The sequence below is a fragment of the Oncorhynchus gorbuscha genome, linkage group LG25, assembly GCF_021184085.1.
Source record: "Oncorhynchus gorbuscha isolate QuinsamMale2020 ecotype Even-year linkage group LG25, OgorEven_v1.0, whole genome shotgun sequence".
NCBI classification, from domain to species: Eukaryota; Metazoa; Chordata; class Actinopteri; order Salmoniformes; family Salmonidae; genus Oncorhynchus; species Oncorhynchus gorbuscha.
Window position 1 is genome coordinate 26,801,466 of NC_060197.1, and position 20,093 is coordinate 26,821,558.

General features: G+C 43.0%; 1 protein-coding gene across 6 annotated transcripts in view; it reads left to right on the forward strand.

The window, feature by feature from the left end:
* The window catches only part of LOC124014510 (H(+)/Cl(-) exchange transporter 3), a 68,197-nt gene that overhangs the window by 31,859 nt on the left and 16,245 nt on the right, over positions 1-20,093 (forward strand). Inside the window, exon 1 of one of the 6 annotated variants that reach the window (XM_046329596.1) lies at positions 5,170-5,442. The exons of 4 other annotated variants lie outside the window; for them this stretch is intronic. In XM_046329596.1, coding sequence (XP_046185552.1) covers positions 5,355-5,442 — 88 coding nt within the window. In that variant the 5' untranslated portion in view covers positions 5,170-5,354. Of the gene's footprint in view, positions 1-5,169; positions 5,443-20,093 lie in introns of those variants that run through there. One more of the 6 variants, XM_046329600.1, reaches the window with a different exon arrangement.

Genomic DNA, 20,093 nt, shown 5'->3' on the forward strand with positions numbered 1-20,093 from the left:
TTTGGCAATGAGGCCCTTTATCATCTTCCCCAGAGTCAGATGAACTCATTGATACCATTTGTATGTATGCCGTATGAAGGAAGTTGGAGGTAGTTTTGTGAACCAATGCTAGTTAGCATTAGCGCAATGACTGGAAGTATGGGTACCTGCTAGCATGCTACCACAATGGCTTGAAGACTATGGGTATCTGATACCCATATAATTCCAGTCATTGCAGCAGATACTCATAATCTTCCAGTCATTGTGCTAATGCTAGTTAGCATCTTCCTTCAAACTGCACGCAGAGACAAAAATGGTATCCATGAGTTCATCTGACTCTAGTGAAGTAGATGAAGGGCCTCATTGCCAAGATCCCGAAGTATCCCTTTAATAATAACAAGTGATAGTGTGAATACACATGTGCAGAGCTCTAGTGACCAAATTGATACAGTTGTTGCATTATTGAAGTGTGACAGTTTCACACACGTGTACGCCAGTGGCGGTCAATGTCGTTTATGATGAGGGAGGACGATTTTTTTTCATGAGCATGGCCTTATTTCTATTACAGCATTCACCCAGTTCAATGTAACATTTATGGTTTAGGCTACTACATGATACTTGAATTTTCCCTATACCCATCATGAGGTTGCTTCAAATCAAATCAAATTTGATTTGTCACATGCGCCGAATACAAAAGGTGAAATGTCCTCACCCTACAGTGAAATGCTTACTTACAAGCCCTTAACCAACAATGCAGTTCAAGAAATAGAGTTAAGAAAATATTTACTAAATACATTTGTGAAAATGAATAAATAAAATGATGAAATATCAAGAAAATTAGATAACAATAACGAAGTCGGAAGTTTACATGCACTTAGGGTGGAGTCATTAAAACTCGTTTTTCAACCACTCCACAAATTTCTTGTTAACAAACTATAGTTTTGGCAAGTCGGTAAGGACATCTACTTTGTGCATGAGTAATTTTTCCAGCAATTGTTTACAGACAGATTATTTCACTTGTAATTCACTGTATCACAATTCCAGTGGGTCAGAAATTTACATACACTAAGTTGACTTTCTTTAAACAGCTTGGAAATTTTCAGAAAATTATGTCATGGCTTTAGAAGCTTCTGATGGGCTAATTGACATAATTTGAGTCAATTGGAGGTGTACCTGTGGATGTATTTCAAGGCCTACCTTCAAACTCAGTGCCTCTTTGCTTGACATCATGGGGAAATCAAAAGAAATCACCCATGACTTCAGAAAAAAATGGTTCACCCGTGGGAGCAATTTCCAAACGCCTGAAGGTACCACAATCATCTGTACATACAATAGTACGCAAGTATAAACACCATGGGACGACTTAGCCGTCATACCGCTCAGGAAGGAGACGCGTTCTGTCTCCTAGAGATGAACGTACTTTGGTGTGAAAACTGCAAATCAATCCCAGAACAACAGCAAAGGACCTTGTGAATATGCTGGAGGAAACAGAAAAGTATCTATATCCACAGTAAAAACAAGTCCTATATCGACAAAACCTGAAAGGCCGCTCAGCAAGGAAGAAGCCACTGCTCAAAAACCGCCATGAAAAAGCCAGACTACGGTTTGCAACTGCACATGGGGACAGAGATCGTACTTTTTGGAGAAATGTCCTCTGGTCTGATGAAACAGAAATAGAACTGTTTGGCCATAATGACCATCGTTATGTTTGGAAGAAAAAAATGGGAGGCTTGCAAGCCGAAGAACACCATCCTATCCGTGAAGCACGGGGTGGCAGCATCACATTGTGGGGGTGCTTTGCTGCAGGAGGGACTGGTGCACTTCACAAAATAGATGGCTTCATGAGGAGGGAAAATTATGTGGACATATTGAAGCAACGTCTCAAGACATCAGTCAGGAAGTTAAAGCTTGGTCGCAAATGGGTCTTCCAAATGGACCATGACCCCAAGCATTCTTCCAAAGTTGTGGCAAAATGGCTTAAGGACAGCAAAGTCTAGGTATTGGAGTGGCCATCACAAAGCCTTGACCTCAATCCCATGGAACATTTGTGGGCAGAAATGAAAAAGCGTGTGCGAGCAAGGAGGCCTACAAACCTGACTCAGTTACACCAGCTCTGTCAGGAGGAATGGGCCAAAATTCCCCCAACTTATTGTGGGAAGCTTGTGGAAGGCTACCCAAAATGTTTGGCCCAAGTTAAATAATTTAAAGGCAATGCTACCAAGTACTAATTGAGTGTATGTAAACTTCTGACCCACAGGGATTGTGATGAATGAAATACAAGCTGAAATAAATAATTCACTCTACTATTAATCTGACATTTCATATTATCAAAATAAAGTGGTGATCATAGCTGACCTAAGACAGGGAATTTTTACTAGGATTAAATGTTGGGAATTGTGAAAAACTGAGTTGATATGTATTTGGCTAAGGTGTATGTAAACTTCTGACTTCAACTGTAGGTATTCCTTTTGTCCAGGTGGGTAAGGTCATTGTGTAGATTGCGTTTGAGATTGCGTCATCTGTGGATCCTTTGGAGCGGTATGTGAATTTGAGTGGGTCTAGGGTTTCTGGCATGATGGTGTTGATGTTAGCCATGACCAGCCTTTCAAAGCGCTTCATGGCTACCGGTGTGAGGGTGGTAATCATTTAGGCAGGTTACCTTTGCTTTCTTGGGCACAGGGACTATGGTGGTCTGAAACATGTAGGTATTACAGACTCGGTCAGGGAGAGGTTAAAAATGTCAGTGAAGACACTTGCCAGTTGGTCCGCGCATGCTTTGAGCACACGTCCTGATAATCCGTCTTGCCCTGTGGCTTTGTGAATATTGACCTGTCTGGTAGGCTTGCGTCACTGGGCAGCTCGCAGCTGGGTTTCCCTTTGTAGTCCATAATATTTGTCAAGCCCTGCCACATCCGACGGGCATCAGAGCTGGTGTAGTAGGATTCTGCATCGGTTTGTGGTGTAAAATTGAAGGCTACGAATAATATAGATGAGAACTCTCTTGGGAGATAGTGTGGTCTACAGCTTATCATGAGGTATTCTACCTCAGGCGAGCAATACCTCGAGACTTCTTTGATATTAGACATCGCGCATCAGCAGTTATTGACAAATAGACACACATCCCTGCCCCTCGTCTTACCAGACGTAGCTGCTCTTTCCTGCCGATGCACCGAGAAGCCAGCCAGATCTATATTATCTGTGTCGTCATTCAGCTACGTCTCGGTGAAACATAAGATATTGCAGTTTTTAATGTCCCATTGGTAGGATAGTCTTAATAAACCTAGCCTATGAATGAAAGTTTACAATGTAGGTGCAAACAGGTCGAAAGAAAAATTTGAGATGACAGTGACACATGGACAAACAGTGACACATTCAATACTGCCTTGCACATTCTTGTCTGCATCTAACTTATCTAGAGAATAATCAATAGTCAAACAGTTGCAAATGAGAGTTTCTATTGGACAAATTCAGGTATTTTTAACCCAGTTTCGTTTGGTTCTGTTTAAGAAACGTTTTTCAACAGAGTCGGCGGATTGAATACACCCCTGATCACACATAAACACAGTTCACTTTCATAGCAGCCACGTTGTATTCCTTCTTTCGTCTATGCACTCTTCTCTTCTCACCTTTTCCCTTTGTTTGTGGATTTCAATGAACAACACATCAGCTGCATGTGACAAGGTGAAAAAAAGTTCCCAAACATGTCATAACCGCTACACACAGCCTACATCGTTGTCCCCATATTAGCTAAAGTAACTTCCTAGTCAACATAGCTAATAGAACTAATGTGTTAGTTAACCCGCTACAATCATGCAGTAACATTACAGTGTATAGTCAGTTACACCGGCAGTTACACCAGTGGGACCTGGGCCAGTAAATTAATAAAAACCTAAATCTTACCTAGACTTGGAGGAGTTACAGTGTTGTGTTGGATAGTCATAACCAGCTAGCTAACATAGCATCACTCTGTTTGAGGAACTAAACTAGCCAGCTGCATTTTGCTAGTTATGTAAGTAAGTGAAAAAAAATGACAATCTCTCTCTTGCTTCTTTTTCATTTTTGAAAAACTGTGTTTAACAATTGTCCTTCTCTTTTTGGGTCAACTACTCATCACATTTTATGCACTGCAGTGCTAGCTAGCTGTAGCTTATGCATCCAGTATTAGATTCATTCTCTGATCCTTTGATTGGGTGGACAACATGTTGCAAGAGCTCTGATAGAGAGCTCTGATAGTTTGGAGGACTAGCTGTTTGGAGAGCTAGCTGTCCTCCGGCTACACCATGGTGCTACCCTCCAGAGTGCTGTTGAGACTACTGTTGACCTTCATTGCAAAACAGAGTGTTTTAATCAATTATTTGTTGACGTGAATATATTTAGTATCGTTTTATCTAAAAAGGACCATTTTTTCAATGTTTTACCATTTGTATTTTTATGAGGAGCTTCCACTGGTGTACTGCTACATGATACATAGCTATGAACCCTCAGATGAAATCTCACAAATGGTTTCATATCCTGTCTGGGAGAGAGAAAGAGGGAGAAAGTGTTTGTGGAAAGAGAAAGGAGAGTCAGTCTCAGTATTGGTTTCACTGACATGTTTATGGTGGTTGCTAATGCCATGTTCTGGCTTTTTCTCTCTCCCATGCTGTGGCTTTTGCTTTCACAACATTTGATTTTAGTAGTACTTCAGTGTGGTGTATGTCTGTACAAACGCTGTTCTTTTTCTATACTAGCTTGGGTTTTCCTCAACTCATTTGTTGATGATTGTGCACTAACACCAATATTAATTAGTTATGCATGGTAAGCAGCAAATTAATAGAGTCATTGACTGTATAGCGTTCAATACAGATCAATATTGGCGTAGCACTACAGTACTGATATGCTACTGTATACCACAGCCTTCTATTCTTCGTTCATCAATACATATTAAGCCGAGTACTAATATTATGCATCAGACCGACCGGCACACCTTTCAACAGGCTCTGCCAGCCTGGCCTGATCACTCTGCATTCTTACGCATTATCGCTCCTCCCTCTGCCGCCCCCCCCCCCCTGTCGTCTCCCCTAGCAACCAACCAACCAGGCTTGCAATTCGTCGTGCGATGACATCACCGGCTCCTTAGCAGTCAGCTGCTGCAATGGAGAGGGAGGGGTAGAGAGCGAGAAAGAGGGAATTAGGGAGGGAAAGACGAAGGGGGGAGACAGAGGGAGCTCAGCTTGTCTCACACACACAGCAAGTCTCTCCGAGGCTGTTCGGAACACGGAGGCTGCTCCCGGATAAGCAGTTAGCCTAGCGACGATAAGCAGTTAGCCTAGCGACGAGGAGCTAACACTTGGTGAGACAGCTAAATTAGTTTAGCGACCGACTGTCAGTCAACCATGGATGATATCTCAACCGAGGCCGACCCCTATCTACCCTACGACGGGGGAGGGGATACCATCGCACTGCAGGAGCTGCCTAAAAGAGGTACGCCATGATCCCCCCTCCCCTTCCTTTGAATGGAGTTTGGAGGTTCGGTCTGTTTGTCCATCTGGCTACAGTTACAGTCATGGCGCTGGATAATCTAATGCTGTAGCGCCCTACTGTTGTTATAATAGACTAAAATGGTGTGGAATTGATGACTTAGGTCAGACGGGAGGACTGTCATGGTGAACGTGTTATCTAGCTAGTTGCCATTCTGCGACCATTCACCTGCTCGTCGATGATTAACCTTGACACCTACAATCAATGTGTCTCTCTCTCTCTCTGTGTGTGTGTGTGTGTGTGTGTCATATCTGCGTGGTGAATTAGCAGGGTGTGTATTCTCCAGGTTTAGCTGAGCTCGTAGAATCAATAAATGGCCGAGGAGGAGCAATGTGTACTGCCTCCATCTTTATTCTCTTAGAATAAGCTGTTTGATGTGTGTGTGTGTGTGTGTGTGTGTGTGTGTGTGTGTGTGTGTGTGTGTGTGTGTGTGTGTGTGTGTGTGTGTAGGAACACCTCTACAACAGCTTCCAGATGTTACTCAGCGTGGTGCTGATCCATTTAACATGCAACAGTGTTTCAGTGACAGGGAGGAGGACCTGTTGGGTTGATCTGTGTTGTTCTCTGCCAGATCTCTCCAGTCAGTACACCACCTCCTGCACTGTCACGCACGCACACACACTAACATCTATAAAAGCATCTGCTATCCTTCTCATTGCCTCTACAAAACCTATACATTTTCAACAGGATTCAACTATTTATTCAGTGTTATGTGGCTATATCCTGGGTCCTTCTTTCACAGTTAGCTAATATGTTGTGTAATCGTCCCTAAGGCCTAAGCTATTCATGGCCCCAGCACTGAATCATATGCTTTCCTTTAACATAACCTACTACATCACAAGGTTGACTGATTTGATTCAGCTCAAAAGAGAAGAAAACGTCCAAACATCAGTCCTATTCCATCCACTTTCAGTTTTCGGTTGAGCTCCTTCATGTGTGTGTACATTTCCCTCTCCTCTCTCTCTATCTTTATTTTTTTTCTTCTGAATGGAGGTTGGAAGTTTGGTTATGTCTGTCCTTCTGGCTACAGTCATGGCACTGGATAACCCGAATGCTGTAGCTCCCTGCTGTTGTTATAATAGACTAAAATGGGGTGGAGCTTATGACTGAGGTCAGACGGGAGGACTGTCATGGTGAACGTGTGTTCGTGGATGACAATGTTATCTAGCTGGCTGCCATTCTGCGACCATTCACCTGCTCGTCGATGATTAACCTTGGCACCCACTATCAGTTTGTCTGTGTGTGTGTGTGTGTCTTATCTGTGTGGTGAATTAGCAGGGCGTGTATTCTCTGGGTTTAGCTGAGCTCGTAGAATCAATAAATGGCAGAGGAGGAGCAATGTGTGCCACTGCCTCCATCTTTATTCTCTTAGAATAAGCTGTTAAGTGTGTGTGTGTGTAGGAACACCACTATAACAGCTTCCAGATGTTACTCAGCGTGGTGCTGATGCATTTAACATGCAACAGTGTTTCGGTGACAGGGAGGAGGACCTGTTGGACAGATCGGTAGTGATGTCTCACTAGTCCATACATCTCATTCTGCACAGTCACACATGCATATGAACACACAAACTATAACATCTATAAAGCATCTGCTATCCTCATTACCTGTATAAAACCTATACATTTTAAACAGGATTCAGTGTTATGTGGCTATATCCTGGGTCCTTCTTTCACATTTAGATAATATGTCGTGTAATCGTCCCTAAGGCCTAAGCTATTCATGGCCCCGCACTGAATAATATGCTTTCCTTTAACATAACCTACCACGTCACATGGTTGACTGATTTGATTCAGCTAAAAAGACAAAAAAAAAACATTCTAACATCAGTCCTATTCCATCCACTTTCAGTTTACGTTTGAGTTTCTTAGGGCGTGTGTGTGTGTATGTTAGTTAGGGTACGTCCCTGTCTGTAAATCTGAGATAATGGTGTGCGTGCGCGTATTCCTCTTGTTCATTAGATTCCCATGTTAAATGACCAGACACAAAAGACACTGCCATAGGATCCCCTCTCTCTCTCCTCTCATGCTTGCTCGCTCTCTCTGCTCTCTTCTTGCTCTCCTCTCACTCTCTCTGCTCTCCTCTCTCGCTCTCTCTGCTCTCTTTGCTCTCCTCTCGCTCTCTTTGCTCTCCTCTCGTTCTCTGCTCTCCTCTCGCCCTCTCGCTCGCCCTCTCTTCTCGCTCTCTCTCTCGCCCTCTCCTCTCTTGCTCTCTCTCCTCTCGCTCGCTCGCTCTCTCCTCTCGCTCGCCCTCTCTTCTCGCTCTCTCTCTCTCGCCCTCTCCTCTCTTGCTCTCTCTCCTCTCGCTCGCTCTCTCCTCTCGCTCTCTCTCCTCTCGCCCTCTCTTCTCGCTCTCTCTCTCTCGCCCTCTCCTCTCTTGCTCTCTCTCCTCTCGCTCGCTCGCTCGCTCTCTCCTCTCGCTTTCTCTCCTCTCGCCCTCTCTTCTCTCTCTCTCTCTCTCGCCCTCTCCTCTCTTGCTCTCTCTCTCTCGCCCTCTCCTCTCTTGCTCTCTCTCCTCTCGCTCGCTCGCTCTCTTCTGTTGTATTGTGTAATCTGTGGTCAATACATTTAATTAAATAAAAATATGGTTATAAAAAAGAAAAATAATGGCTAATAAATATAAATACACTATGTATTACAGTCAGTTATATACAATGTAAATACTTCAGGAATTAATGGTCATGGGATGGCAATCATATACATATCTGGCAGTAATATTTACGGTTTCTCCCTCACCCAGAATAATTCCCAGCTTTATGTTATTTTTAAATGCACAGAATTTGGGCATTGATTGAGATATTGTCTTGAAAAAAAAATTCTCTTATTTGGGAGTATTTCTCACAGTAGAGGAAAATTGCATCTCTGTCTCCACTTCCTCTGTCGTGCAGTGACCACACAGACGCTCCTCTTTGAGTAGCCATCTCTTTTTGTCTCTCCCTGTTTCTATAGCCAATTGGTGGTCGCTGAGCCTGTATTTGTTCAAGATCTGTCTCTGTTTTGTATCCCTGACAGAATAGAGAGATTCTGCCAATTTGTATTCTCTGTTGAGGGCCAAATAGCAATTTAGTTTATTCAGAGTTTTAATTTTTATATGAGGATTTAATATCTGTAACAATTGAATTGATGTCCCAGTGTGTTTTGGATAATAAGGTTGTTTAGTGTTTTTAACAGCTGACGGGAATCTTTTCAGGGTTCAGCTCTTGGATTTCCAGTGCTTTGAATTGTAAGAATGTTTTGGGGCATAATTTCAAATGATGTCAAAAAGTTTGTCCTTTTCTTTATATTTACAATTAAAGGGAATCGTCCGAGTTCCGCTCTGCATGCATTATTTGGTACTTTCTTTTGGAGATTTGGGATAATTCTACGGAATTCTGTATATAGATTTTCTATTGGGTTTTTCTCCCAATGCTTATAATCGTAATTATAGGTTGAAACCCAAACCTCGCTTCCATCTTGTGGTAAAATTACACTAATATTTTGCACGATATTTGGATGGGAATATTGACTTTTTATGGAGTAGTGCATTCACTGCCAGACCAAATCCACCAGAGAGGCATTTTTGTATTGTCCCAGGTAGTTGTACCACTGGCCATGTTCAACCATGGTATTTCCTCATTTGAAGGAGTGTCGACTGCTCTGATTCTTGGCATTTTTTCCCACTTTATCTCTCTTCTCTCGCTCTCTCTCTCTACTCTCTTGCTGTTCTCGCTCTGCACTCTCTATTTGCTTTCTCTCTGCTCTCTCACTTTTCTCTCTCTCCCTCTCAACCTGCCTTTCGGCCACATGATATTCCCTTAGCAGCACCGGTGCAGGCCAGGGTTAGTCTTGGCTTACTGGTCTCCAGCCCCAGTCAGTCCTGTTGCTAAGCTCAAGCGCCTTGATCTGATTTGCAGGACTGTAGTGCTGGAGTAGCCTGATACGGCATTACTGCACAGGAAGCTCCTGTGTGTAACTAAGCCCTTGCACTGAATGGTCACACTTTATCAGCATGTAGTACCTGAACACAAGGTGTGTGCGCATGTGTGTCTCGTGAACTCGTTGATCCATGTTGTGGTTGAATCAGTCCCTGCAGGCTTCTGTTTCCACAGTGTCATCATTCAGCTGGATGCTGTGTGTCAGCCTACTGTGTGACAATCTACAGTAGAACCATCCACTCCTCCACATAATGAAGCAATTGATATACATTATGTGTCTGTGTCTATAATTTTACCATCAAGAGGAGCAACCTGTTATTACGGTCCCAAAAACCAATTCACTGTCCGCCTATATCTAATTCAGACCTCACCCTCACCACGCACCTACCTGACTACCCCAGTACCAGCTCTACGCACTGTGGCTAGAAACCCCACCTCCACATAGAGTCCAGTCATTTCTGACTCATCATCAAATCAAATTTTATTAGTCACATGTGCCGAATACAACCTTAGAGTGAAATGCTTACTTACGAGCCCCTAACCGACAGTGCAGTTTCAACAAATACGGAGAAGAATAAGAGAAAAGTAACAAGTAATTAAAGAGGAGCAGTAAAAAATAACAATGTATACAGGGGGGTGCCGGTACAGAGTCAATGTGTGGGGGCACTGGTTAGTTGAGGTAGTATGTACATGTAGGTAGAGTGAATGAAAGTGACTATGCATAGATGATAACAGAGAGTGGCAGTGGTGTGGAGAGGGGGGGATGCTAATAGTCTGGGTAGCCATTTGACTAGATGTTCAGGAGTTTTATGGCTTGGGGGTAGAAGCTGTTTAGAAGCCTCTTGGACATAGACTTGGTGCTCCGGTACTGCTTGCCGTGTGGTAGCAGAGAGAAGTCTATGACTAGGGTGGCTGGAGTCTTTGATAATTTTCAGGGCCTTCCTCTGACACCGCCTGGTATAGAGGTCCTGGATGGCAGGAAGCTTGGCCCCAGTGATGTACTTACTGGGCCGTTTGCACTAGAGGTCGACCGATTAATCGGAATGATTGATTAATTAGGGCAGATTTCAAGTTTTCATAACAATCGGAAATCTGTATTTTTTTTTTACACCTTTTATTTAACCCTTTATTTAACCTTTTATTTAACTAGGCAAGTCAGTTAAGAACACATTCTTATTTTCAATGACGGCCTAGGAACGGTGGGTTAACTGCCTTGTTCAGGGGCAAAACGACAGATATTTACCTTGTCGGGGGATTCAATCTTGCAACCTTACAGTTAACTAGTCCAACGATCTAACCACCTGCTTTACATTGCACTCCACGAAGAGCCTGCCTGTTGCGCGAATGCAGTAAGAAGCCAAGATAAGTTGCTAGCTAGCATTAAACTCATCTTATAAAAAACAATCAATCAATCAATCAATCAATCAATCATAGTCACGAGTTAACTACACATGGCTGATGATATTACTAGTTTATCTAGCGTGTCCTGCGGTGCGTATTCGCGAAAAAAGGACTGACGTTGCTCCAATGTGTACCTAACCATACATCAATGCCTTTCTTAAAATCAATACACAAGTATATATTTTTTAAACCTGCATATTTAGCTAAAATAAATCCAGGTTAGCAGGTGAAATTGTGTCACCTATCTTGCGTTCATTGCACGCAGAGTCAGTGTATATGCAAGTTTGGGCTGCCTAATTTGCCAGAATTTTACTTAATTATGACATAACATTGAAGGTTGTACAACATAACAGGAATATTTAGACATATGGATGCCACCCGTTAGATAAAATACGGAACGGTTCCGTATTTCACTGAAAGAATAAACGTCTTGTTTTTGAGATGATAGTTTCCGGATTCGACCATATTAATGACCTAAGGCTGTATTTCTGTGTGTTATTATGTTGTAACTAAGTCTATGATTTGATAGAACTGTCTGACTGAGCGATGGTAGGCACCAGCAGGCTCGTAAACAGTCATTCAAACAGCACTTTCGTGCGTTTGACAGCAGCTCTTCGCAATGCTTCAAACATTGAGCTGTTTATGACTTCAAGCCTATCAACTTCCGAGATTAGGCTGGTGTAACCGATGTGAAGTGGCTAGCTAGTTAGCGGGGTGCGCGCTAATAGCGTTTCAAACGTCACTCGCTCTGAGACTTGGAGTGGTTTTTCCCCTTGCTCCACATGGGTAACGCTGCTTCGAGGGTGGCTGTTGTCGGGTGGCTGTTGTCGATGTGTTGCTGGTTCGAGCCCAGGTAGGGGCGAGGAGAGGGATGGAAGCTATACTGTTACTGGCAATACTAAAGTGCCTATAAGAACATCCAATAGTCAAAGATATATGAAATACAAATCGTATAGAGAAATAGTCCTATAATTCCTATAATAACTACAACCTAAAACTTCTTACTTGGGAATATTGAAGACTTGTGAAAAGGAACCACCAGCTTTCATATGTTCTCATGTTCTGAGCAAGGAACTTAATCGTAAAAAAGCTAACTTGGCACATATTGCACTTTTACTTTCTTCTCCAACACTTTGTTTTTGCATGATTTAGTGTTCATTCAGTATTGTTGTAATTGTCATTATTACAAATACATTTTAAAAATAAAATAAAATTGTCCGGTTAAACGGTATCGGCTTTTTATGGTCCTCCAATAATCGTATCGGTATCGGCGTTGAAAAATCATAATTGCTCAACCACTAGTTTGCACTACCCCTTGAAGTACCTTGCGGTCAGAGACCGAGCAGTTGCCATACCAGGCAGTTCTGCAACCAGTCAGGATGCTCTCAATGGTGCAGTTGTAGAACCTTTTTGAGGATATGAGGACCCATGCCAAATCTTTTCAGTCTCCTGAGGGGAAATAGGTTTTGTCGTGCCCGCTTCACGACTGTCATGGTGTGCTTGGACCATTTTAGTTTGCTGGTAATGTGGACACCAAGGAACTTGAAGTTCTCAACCTGCTCCACTGCAGCCCCGTCGATAAGAATGTGGGCGTGCTCGGTCCTCTCCTCCTTCTTCCCCAGGTTCCCCCTCCTCCGCCGCCGCCTCCTCTCCCCCTGCCAGCACAGACTGGGTCACTCACAAATCAGGTTGGTTGGAAGGTTATAATATCGAACTGGGTGAGACTCTGGTTGTGTCCCAAATGGCACCCTATTCCCTACAACAGTGCACTACTTTTGACCAGAGCCCTGTCAAAAATAGTGCAGTATATAAGGAAGTACAGTGCCATTTGGGATACAACCACAGTCTCACCCAACCAGAAGCGAAAAATGCACAAGTCAGCACAGTAAGCCAGTTCGATGTTGTCACCTTCCAACCAACCTGATTTGTGAGTTGCGTTTGGGGCTGCGTTTTTAGCTGATTCTACAAGAACAAATGATTTCCCATTTGGTCTTCCTCAGGAAGGGAAACACTGCCAGATGAAAGCCATTCACCTACTGTAGCTCTCCCTGCTCAATGGGAGCCTGCCTAGACCTACTTCTCTCCTACACGTATAGGTCCACATCAAAGGACTTGATATAGCCCAATGCTTTCATATTTCAAAGGCTTGGCTCGGGCCTTTTGAAACAAGGCTTTAAAGCATGGAACACACCGAGAATCTCATCGCTGATAGTCTGCCGATATGTACTTATCACAGTGGGGAGGCCGTTCCTTCTTTTGCTAGAACAAAAGCGATACCTGCTGCGTGCCAACCCGGTAGTGATAAACCTACCGATTTGTACTTGTGGAATTGCAATGCCTATCAGTGGCCAACATCTTGACTATGAGCCAATCAGCGAGCAGGAACCAACACATTTTTGTTGTTGAAAAGAGGGCATTTTCTCTGTACAAGTCAGTCACACTTCATATGCAATGTAAGCTATGCGACATTAGCTAGATACGTGCACAGACGCAATGCACACAACAGTAAGTACTTACTCCAAGCTAGCTAACAACTAATTAAATCACAATGAATTAGCTAGTGTCCATGAAACAGCTGCCTATATTAGCTACTGAGTTAGTGCAGTGGCCAAGATAGCCATGTTGTGCTAGCTAGGTAATGTGCTAACATTAGCTAAATTGCTAAACATTTGGCTATGGGCTAGCACAGGCAGTATGTGATTATGGAGAATTAATTAAATAGTTTCTGTTTGAATGTTAAATGACGAGACAGAGGCATTGATGTGAGTAACCAGTCTTGTTCAGTACATGACAACACCTCCGGGTATCTCAAGCACCCCGGTAAAACACAAGAGTTGCAGTAATGAACATTTACCAACAGATGGCATCACTGTGCCATCTTACACCCATAACAGTTTCTTCTAGACTTGAGCGGTATCCAGGTTTTCATATTGTCATATCATACTTTTTCTCATACCGGGATTTACGGTATTACCGGTATAGCACACAAGTTGGCTTTAAATATGAAGAGAAAATCCCATTGGGCCTCTATTACCAGAATGCTAACAAACTAATAGTGAAATCACATAGACGCTGTTAACTAAATGCTAACAAGCGAAAACTAAACTAATTTCAAGACAGGCAAATCCAGCTCATAAAGTTAAACAAGCATAGCTAGCAGTTACCGAATGTCATTTTCTGTGAGTGTGAACATATACAATCGAAAGTGAACAAGATAAATTGTTGTGAATAAAAAGTTGTGAAGCATGTTTTTCTGAAGGAAGAGCACGAATCGATTCTGGGGGGAAAAAAACTAAACTGACTTGCCTAGTTAAATTTTTAAAAAGATTGGAGAAGAATGGAGGAGGGTAAAAAACACTAGTAGGAAGCACAGGGAAAAAATGGCAGCGGTATAGAACTCATCCAGAGCTCTTTGACTTCTGGCAGAAAGCCATTATAGGATACACTACATGACCAAACGTATGTGGACACCTGCTCGTCGAACATCTCATTCCAAAATCATGAGCATTAATAGGGAGTTGATCCCCCTTTGCTTCTATAACAGCCTCCACTCTTCTGAGATGATGTTGGAACATTGCTGTGGAGACTTGCTTCCATTCAGCCACGAGAGTATTAGTGAGGTCGTCACAGATGTTGGGCGATTAGGCCCGGCTCACAGTCGCCGTTCCGATTCATCCCAATGGTGTTTGATGGGGTTGAGGTCAGGGCTCTGTGCAGGCCAGTCAAGTTATTTCACACCGATCTCGACAAACCATTTCTGTATGGACCTCGCTTTGTGCACGGGCGCATTGTCATACTGAAACAGGAAAGGGCCTTCCCCAAACTGTTGCCACAAAGTTGGAAGCACAGAATTGTCTAGAATGTCATTGTATGCTGTAGCGTTAAGATTTCCCTTCACTGGAACTAAGCCAAGTCCGAACCATGAATCACAGTCCCAGACCATTATTCCTCCTCCACCAAACTTTACAGTTGGCGCTATGCATTCGGGCAGGTAGCGTTTTCCTGGCATCTGCCAACCCCAGATTCATCCATCGGACTGCCAGATGGTGAAGTATGATTAATCACTCCAGAGAACGCCTTTCCACTGCTACAGAGTCCAATGGCGGCAAGCTTTACACCACTCCAGCCAACGCTTGGCATTGCGCATGGTGATCTTAGGCTTGTGCCGGGTTGCTCGGCCATGGAAACCCGTTTTAATGAAGCTCCCGACTAACAGTTATTGTGCTGACGTTGCTTCCAGAGGCAGTTTGGAACTCGGTAGTGAGTGATGCAAAGGTGGCATCCTATGACGGTGCCACGTTGAAAGTGAGTATGGCCATTCTACTGCCAATGTCTATGGAGATGGCGTTGCTCTGTGCTTGATTTTATACACCTGTCATCAACGGGTGTGGCTGAAATGGTCAAATCCACTCATTTGAAGGCGTGTCCACATACTTTTGCCTGTATATAGTGTGTCTGATGGTAACCATTTAGTAATGAAATTCATGAAGTGTAACTTCCTCATGCGTGTTGCACAACAGAGACTTGTCGATTTAGATATAGATCGCTATGGACACATCAGCTCGCTTTGTCCCTTTGTGCTATTTGCAAACAAACACTTGACTGGCTCAACTGTTCTGGGGAACTCCGGTAAGCTTAATATTTGAAAATAATGTGTCAGGTGAAATGAAGAACGCAATCTGCTCTATCTCCAAAGGTATTGCACAAGTTGACTGCAGGTAATAACTCAAAGTAGCTACAAATATTCAAATGTATTGAAAAACTTAAAAGAAATAGCTCTGACAGTATTGAAAACCCACCCTGTGGCTTTTTTCAAATACCCCGGTATACTGTATTCCGCTTAAGCCTACTCTCTTCATCTTGCTAGATAGTTATCTAGCTGTGGCCATCTGGTTAGTATCGACAAGGGCTTTCACAAAATAACAACATTAGCACAGATCGCTTGGAATCTAGACCATAAGAAATGACTTAAATGTAAATGTAAATATGCACTGAGATGCATTGCCAAACAACGCTACTGCCACTGTCTGGTTTGGAGTATTTTAACAAGGCTGAGTGGCTGATGACTTCCAAGGTCTTTTCTGTGTGAACACGAGAGACTGCCGACACTCTAATCAGAGGTACTAAGTACTGTCGGCAGGCAAACATTTGACAACCCTACCGGTGTCTTGAGTTTTAACCGGTACGGAGGTGTCTAAGATTCCTCACAAATCTTTCTACCCCTGTGTAGGGAAAATACAAATAGGTTAGGCTTATGTCTATATGTACAGTTGAAGTCAGAAGTTTACATACACATTAGCCAAATACATCTAAACTCAGTTTTTCACAATTCCTGACATTTAATCATAGTAAAATTCCCTGTCTTAGGTCAGTTAGGATCACAACTTTTTATTTTAAGAATGTGAAATGTCAGAATAATAGTAGAGTGATTTATTTCAGCTTTTATTTCTTTCATCACATTCCCAGTTGGTCAGAATTTTATTATACACTCAATTAGTATTTGGTAACATTGCCTTTAAATTATTTAACTTGGGTCAAACGTTTCAGGTAGCCTTCCACAAGCTTCCCACAATAAGTTGGGGGAATTTTGGCCCATTCCTCCTGACAGAGCTGGTGTAACTGAGTCAGGTTTGTAGGCCTCCTTGCTCGCACACGCTTTTTCAGTTCTGGCCACAAATTTTCTATAGAATTGAGGTCAGGGCTTTGTGATGGCCACTCCAATACCTTGACTTTGTTGTCCTCAAGCCATTTTGCCACAACTTTGGAAGTATGCTTGGGGTCATTGTCCATTTGGAAGATCCATTTGCGACCAAGCTTAAACTTCCTGACTGATGTCTTGAGACGTTGCTTCAATATATCCACATAATTTTCCTTCGTCATGAAGCCATCTATTTTGTGAAGTGCACCAGTCCCTCCTGCAGCAAAGCATCACCCACAACATGATGCTGCCACCCCCGTGCTTCACGGTTGGGATGGTGTTCTTCGGCTTGCAAGCCGCCCCCCTTTTCCTCCACACATAACGATGGTCATTATGGCCAAACAGTTCTATTTTTGTTTCATCAGACCAGAGGACATTTATCCAAAAAGTACAATCTTTGTCCCCACGTGCAGTTGCAAACCGTAGTCTGGCTTTTTCATGGTGGTTTTTGAGCAGTGGCTTCTTCCTTGCTGAGCGGCCTTTCAGTTTATGTCGATATAGGACTCGTTTTACTGTGGATATAGATACTTTTGCACCTGTTTGCTCCAGCATCTTCACAAGGTCCTTTGCTGCTGTTCTGGGATTGATTTGCACTTTTCGCACCAAAGTACGTTCATCTCTAGGAGACAGAACGCGTTTCCTTCCTGAGCGGTATGACGGCTGTATGGTCCCATGATGTTTATACTTGCGTACTATTGTTTGTACAGAAGAACATGGTACCTTCAGGCGTTTGGAAATTGCTCCCAAGTATGAACCAGATTTGTGGAGGTCTAACCATTTTTTTCTGAGGTCTTGGCTGATTTCTTTTGATTTTCCCATGATGTCAAGCAAAGAGGCACTGAGTTTGAAGGTAGGCCTTGAAATACATCCACAGGTACACCTCCAATTGACTCAAATGATGTCAATTAGTCTATCAGAAACTTCTAAAGCCATGACATAATTTTCTGGAATTTCCAAGCTGTTTAAAGGCACAGTCAACTTAGTGTATGTAAACTTCTGACCCACTGTAATTGTGATACAGTGAAATAATCTGCCTGTAAACATTTGTTTGAAAAATGACTTGTGTCATGCACAAAGTAGATGTCCTAACCGACTTGCCAAAACTATAGTTTGTTAACAAGAAATTTGTGGAGTAAACCTCCGACTTGAACGGTATGTTACCTGCTAGCCTATTAGTTCACTTACTTGTTTGCTCATCACCGTGTCCTCCCTTCCCCCTAGAGCCACATCAGATGTGACTAATCATACCCCAGTGTTTGAGCTTTGATCACGTTCCCACTTCCCACAGATCACACCAGGTAAAATCAGTCCCAGGTTTCTGGTATTTCATGTTAGCTTAGCAGTTAGCACCTTGTCTCCTAGCATTTGTTATAGGTTAACCCTAGGCTTCATTAAAAACAGCTTCATTGCATCCTGTCATTCTGCCAACTGTGCCAAGCCATACACGGTTAGCCCCTGGATAACATGGTCATAACATGGTTGTGTGAAACAGTCCTTGTGGGTAGATGCCATCCTCACTAACAGACCCCAGCACGATATCACACATTGCTGGCAAGTTCAGCAAATACACACAAGCGGTGTGTCCCTGACCGCATGCCAAATGGGGAATGGTTATGAGGGTCACCAAACCATGGATCATCATCATAACTGAACTAGCTTAGCCTCTACCTTCTGCTGATTTTTCTTTCTCTTTTCTCTAAATATGTATTTACCTGCCTTGGGGCGGCATGTAGCCTAGTGGTTAGAGCGTTGGACCGGTAAAGGTTGTTAGATCGAATCCCCGGAGTCGTTCTGCCCCTGAACAAGGCAGTTAACCCACCACGTCATTGTAAATAAGAATGTGTTCTTAACTGACTTGCCTAGTTAAATAAAACATTTAATATGTTCGTTTTGTCATCTATGTACTAGTACTTTCTATTGGACAATGGACTTTCTACTACACTATAAGCCAGTGATGGGCAACTTTGATGGTGGTGGGGGCCACAAAAAATCTGAACTCATCATGATTGGCTGCTATGGCTTTCTGGTCACATCCATACCAACGCTTGCAGTCAGAGCCGTCCCTAGGTTTTTTAGTGTCCCTAAGTGAAATTTTGTCCCCCCCCCGCCCCACCTTGCGATCATAACATTTTAGGGGCCTACCTCTTGACAGCGGAGAGAAAACATTGACAGTTTAGATTTAATTTCCTGCAATTTTACACATTTTGACATGGGGCGTAGAGAAAATGTTGCCGTTTTTAAAGCGGAGAGAAGTTTATGCAATTTTATAACTAATTTCATGTAATTCTACACATTTTGCCATAGGGTGGAGAGAAATGTTTGCATTTCTCTTTCTCAGGCAAAATATCACCCTGGGAAAAATACACAATACACTGTACTGTGTATCAGTGAGCAGAATAGAAGAATTTGCACAACAAAGAATGGCTCTTATTTCATGCATGCCCCCAAATTATTTACCACATACTTGAGACAAAAGCATTCTTTTTTTACTTTGTTTTTGGACACAATAGTGACTTTGTTTTTTTCTTGGATGAATTCCCACACCCTTGTACAGTTGTCAGTTTCATTACATGAGATTCCCCCCCCCCCCTTTTTTCCCTTTCCCCCTTTTCTACATGAATGTAGACCTGTCTCTGTGTAATTCCTGTCACTCTGAGAATACTGTGAAGCAATGTTCGATAAAGCACGTACTTTTTAAAGACCCATCTTCTTGACGACTGTGTGCAGTTTTTCAGTGCTACGTCGCCGACTATGTATTGTATCGGTGTCTTTGTTTATTTCCCTCACATCACATCCACAGCAGAGATGACCTTTTTCAAAATGGCGGTTGGCTGCCCATTTGAGTTAGTGCTGTAGCGGATGAATGGAGATGGAGCAGGGGTGGCCTAAGGGCTCTTCTCAATCTCTGCTTCTGTCTGTCTGTGACGTGTGCGCGAGTCAGCCAGCTAGTAGAAGCTATTTAACTGTCCCTTTTAGATGCTGTGCGGCGCTGCTTCTAACCAGCACAGCCTGACCTGACTGGATTTCGGACATCCGGCATTAGCAATGATCATCGGGCAATGATCGTTCTTGATTATCGTTACGATCTGGATGAATTATGGTAATCATGAAATGTTATTTAAAAATAAATAAAAAATTATACATACAACCGTTTTTTTCCCCTTATCAGTCATCTTTGGCAGTTGAAACATAATTTGCCAATTTTTGTATTCGAATGCAATATTGCTACGTGTTCTGTGCTTTTGTAAAGATCAACTGATCACGCTTAAAGGGTGACCAAAGTTGTGTGGTCCAATCCCTTATTTTGGTGAACTGGAAAGAGCACAGTTGGCGGCAGGCTATACTGTGTTATACTCTAGGTGTGGCCTAGTCTACTTTATGACGTCTATCCGCGTAGGACCTACATCCTGTAATGCCTAAAAATGGCAGACTGGTGCACTGCAGTCAGTGTTGTAATCCTTGGCCAGCGCTCACTTCAGTCACACCACTACTGTGCCTCTGTTTCCCCTGTCACAGTCTTACTACGACACAACCTGTAGTGTACACAGAACCATGTGACCGTAGGGAGACCCGCGTGTCCTT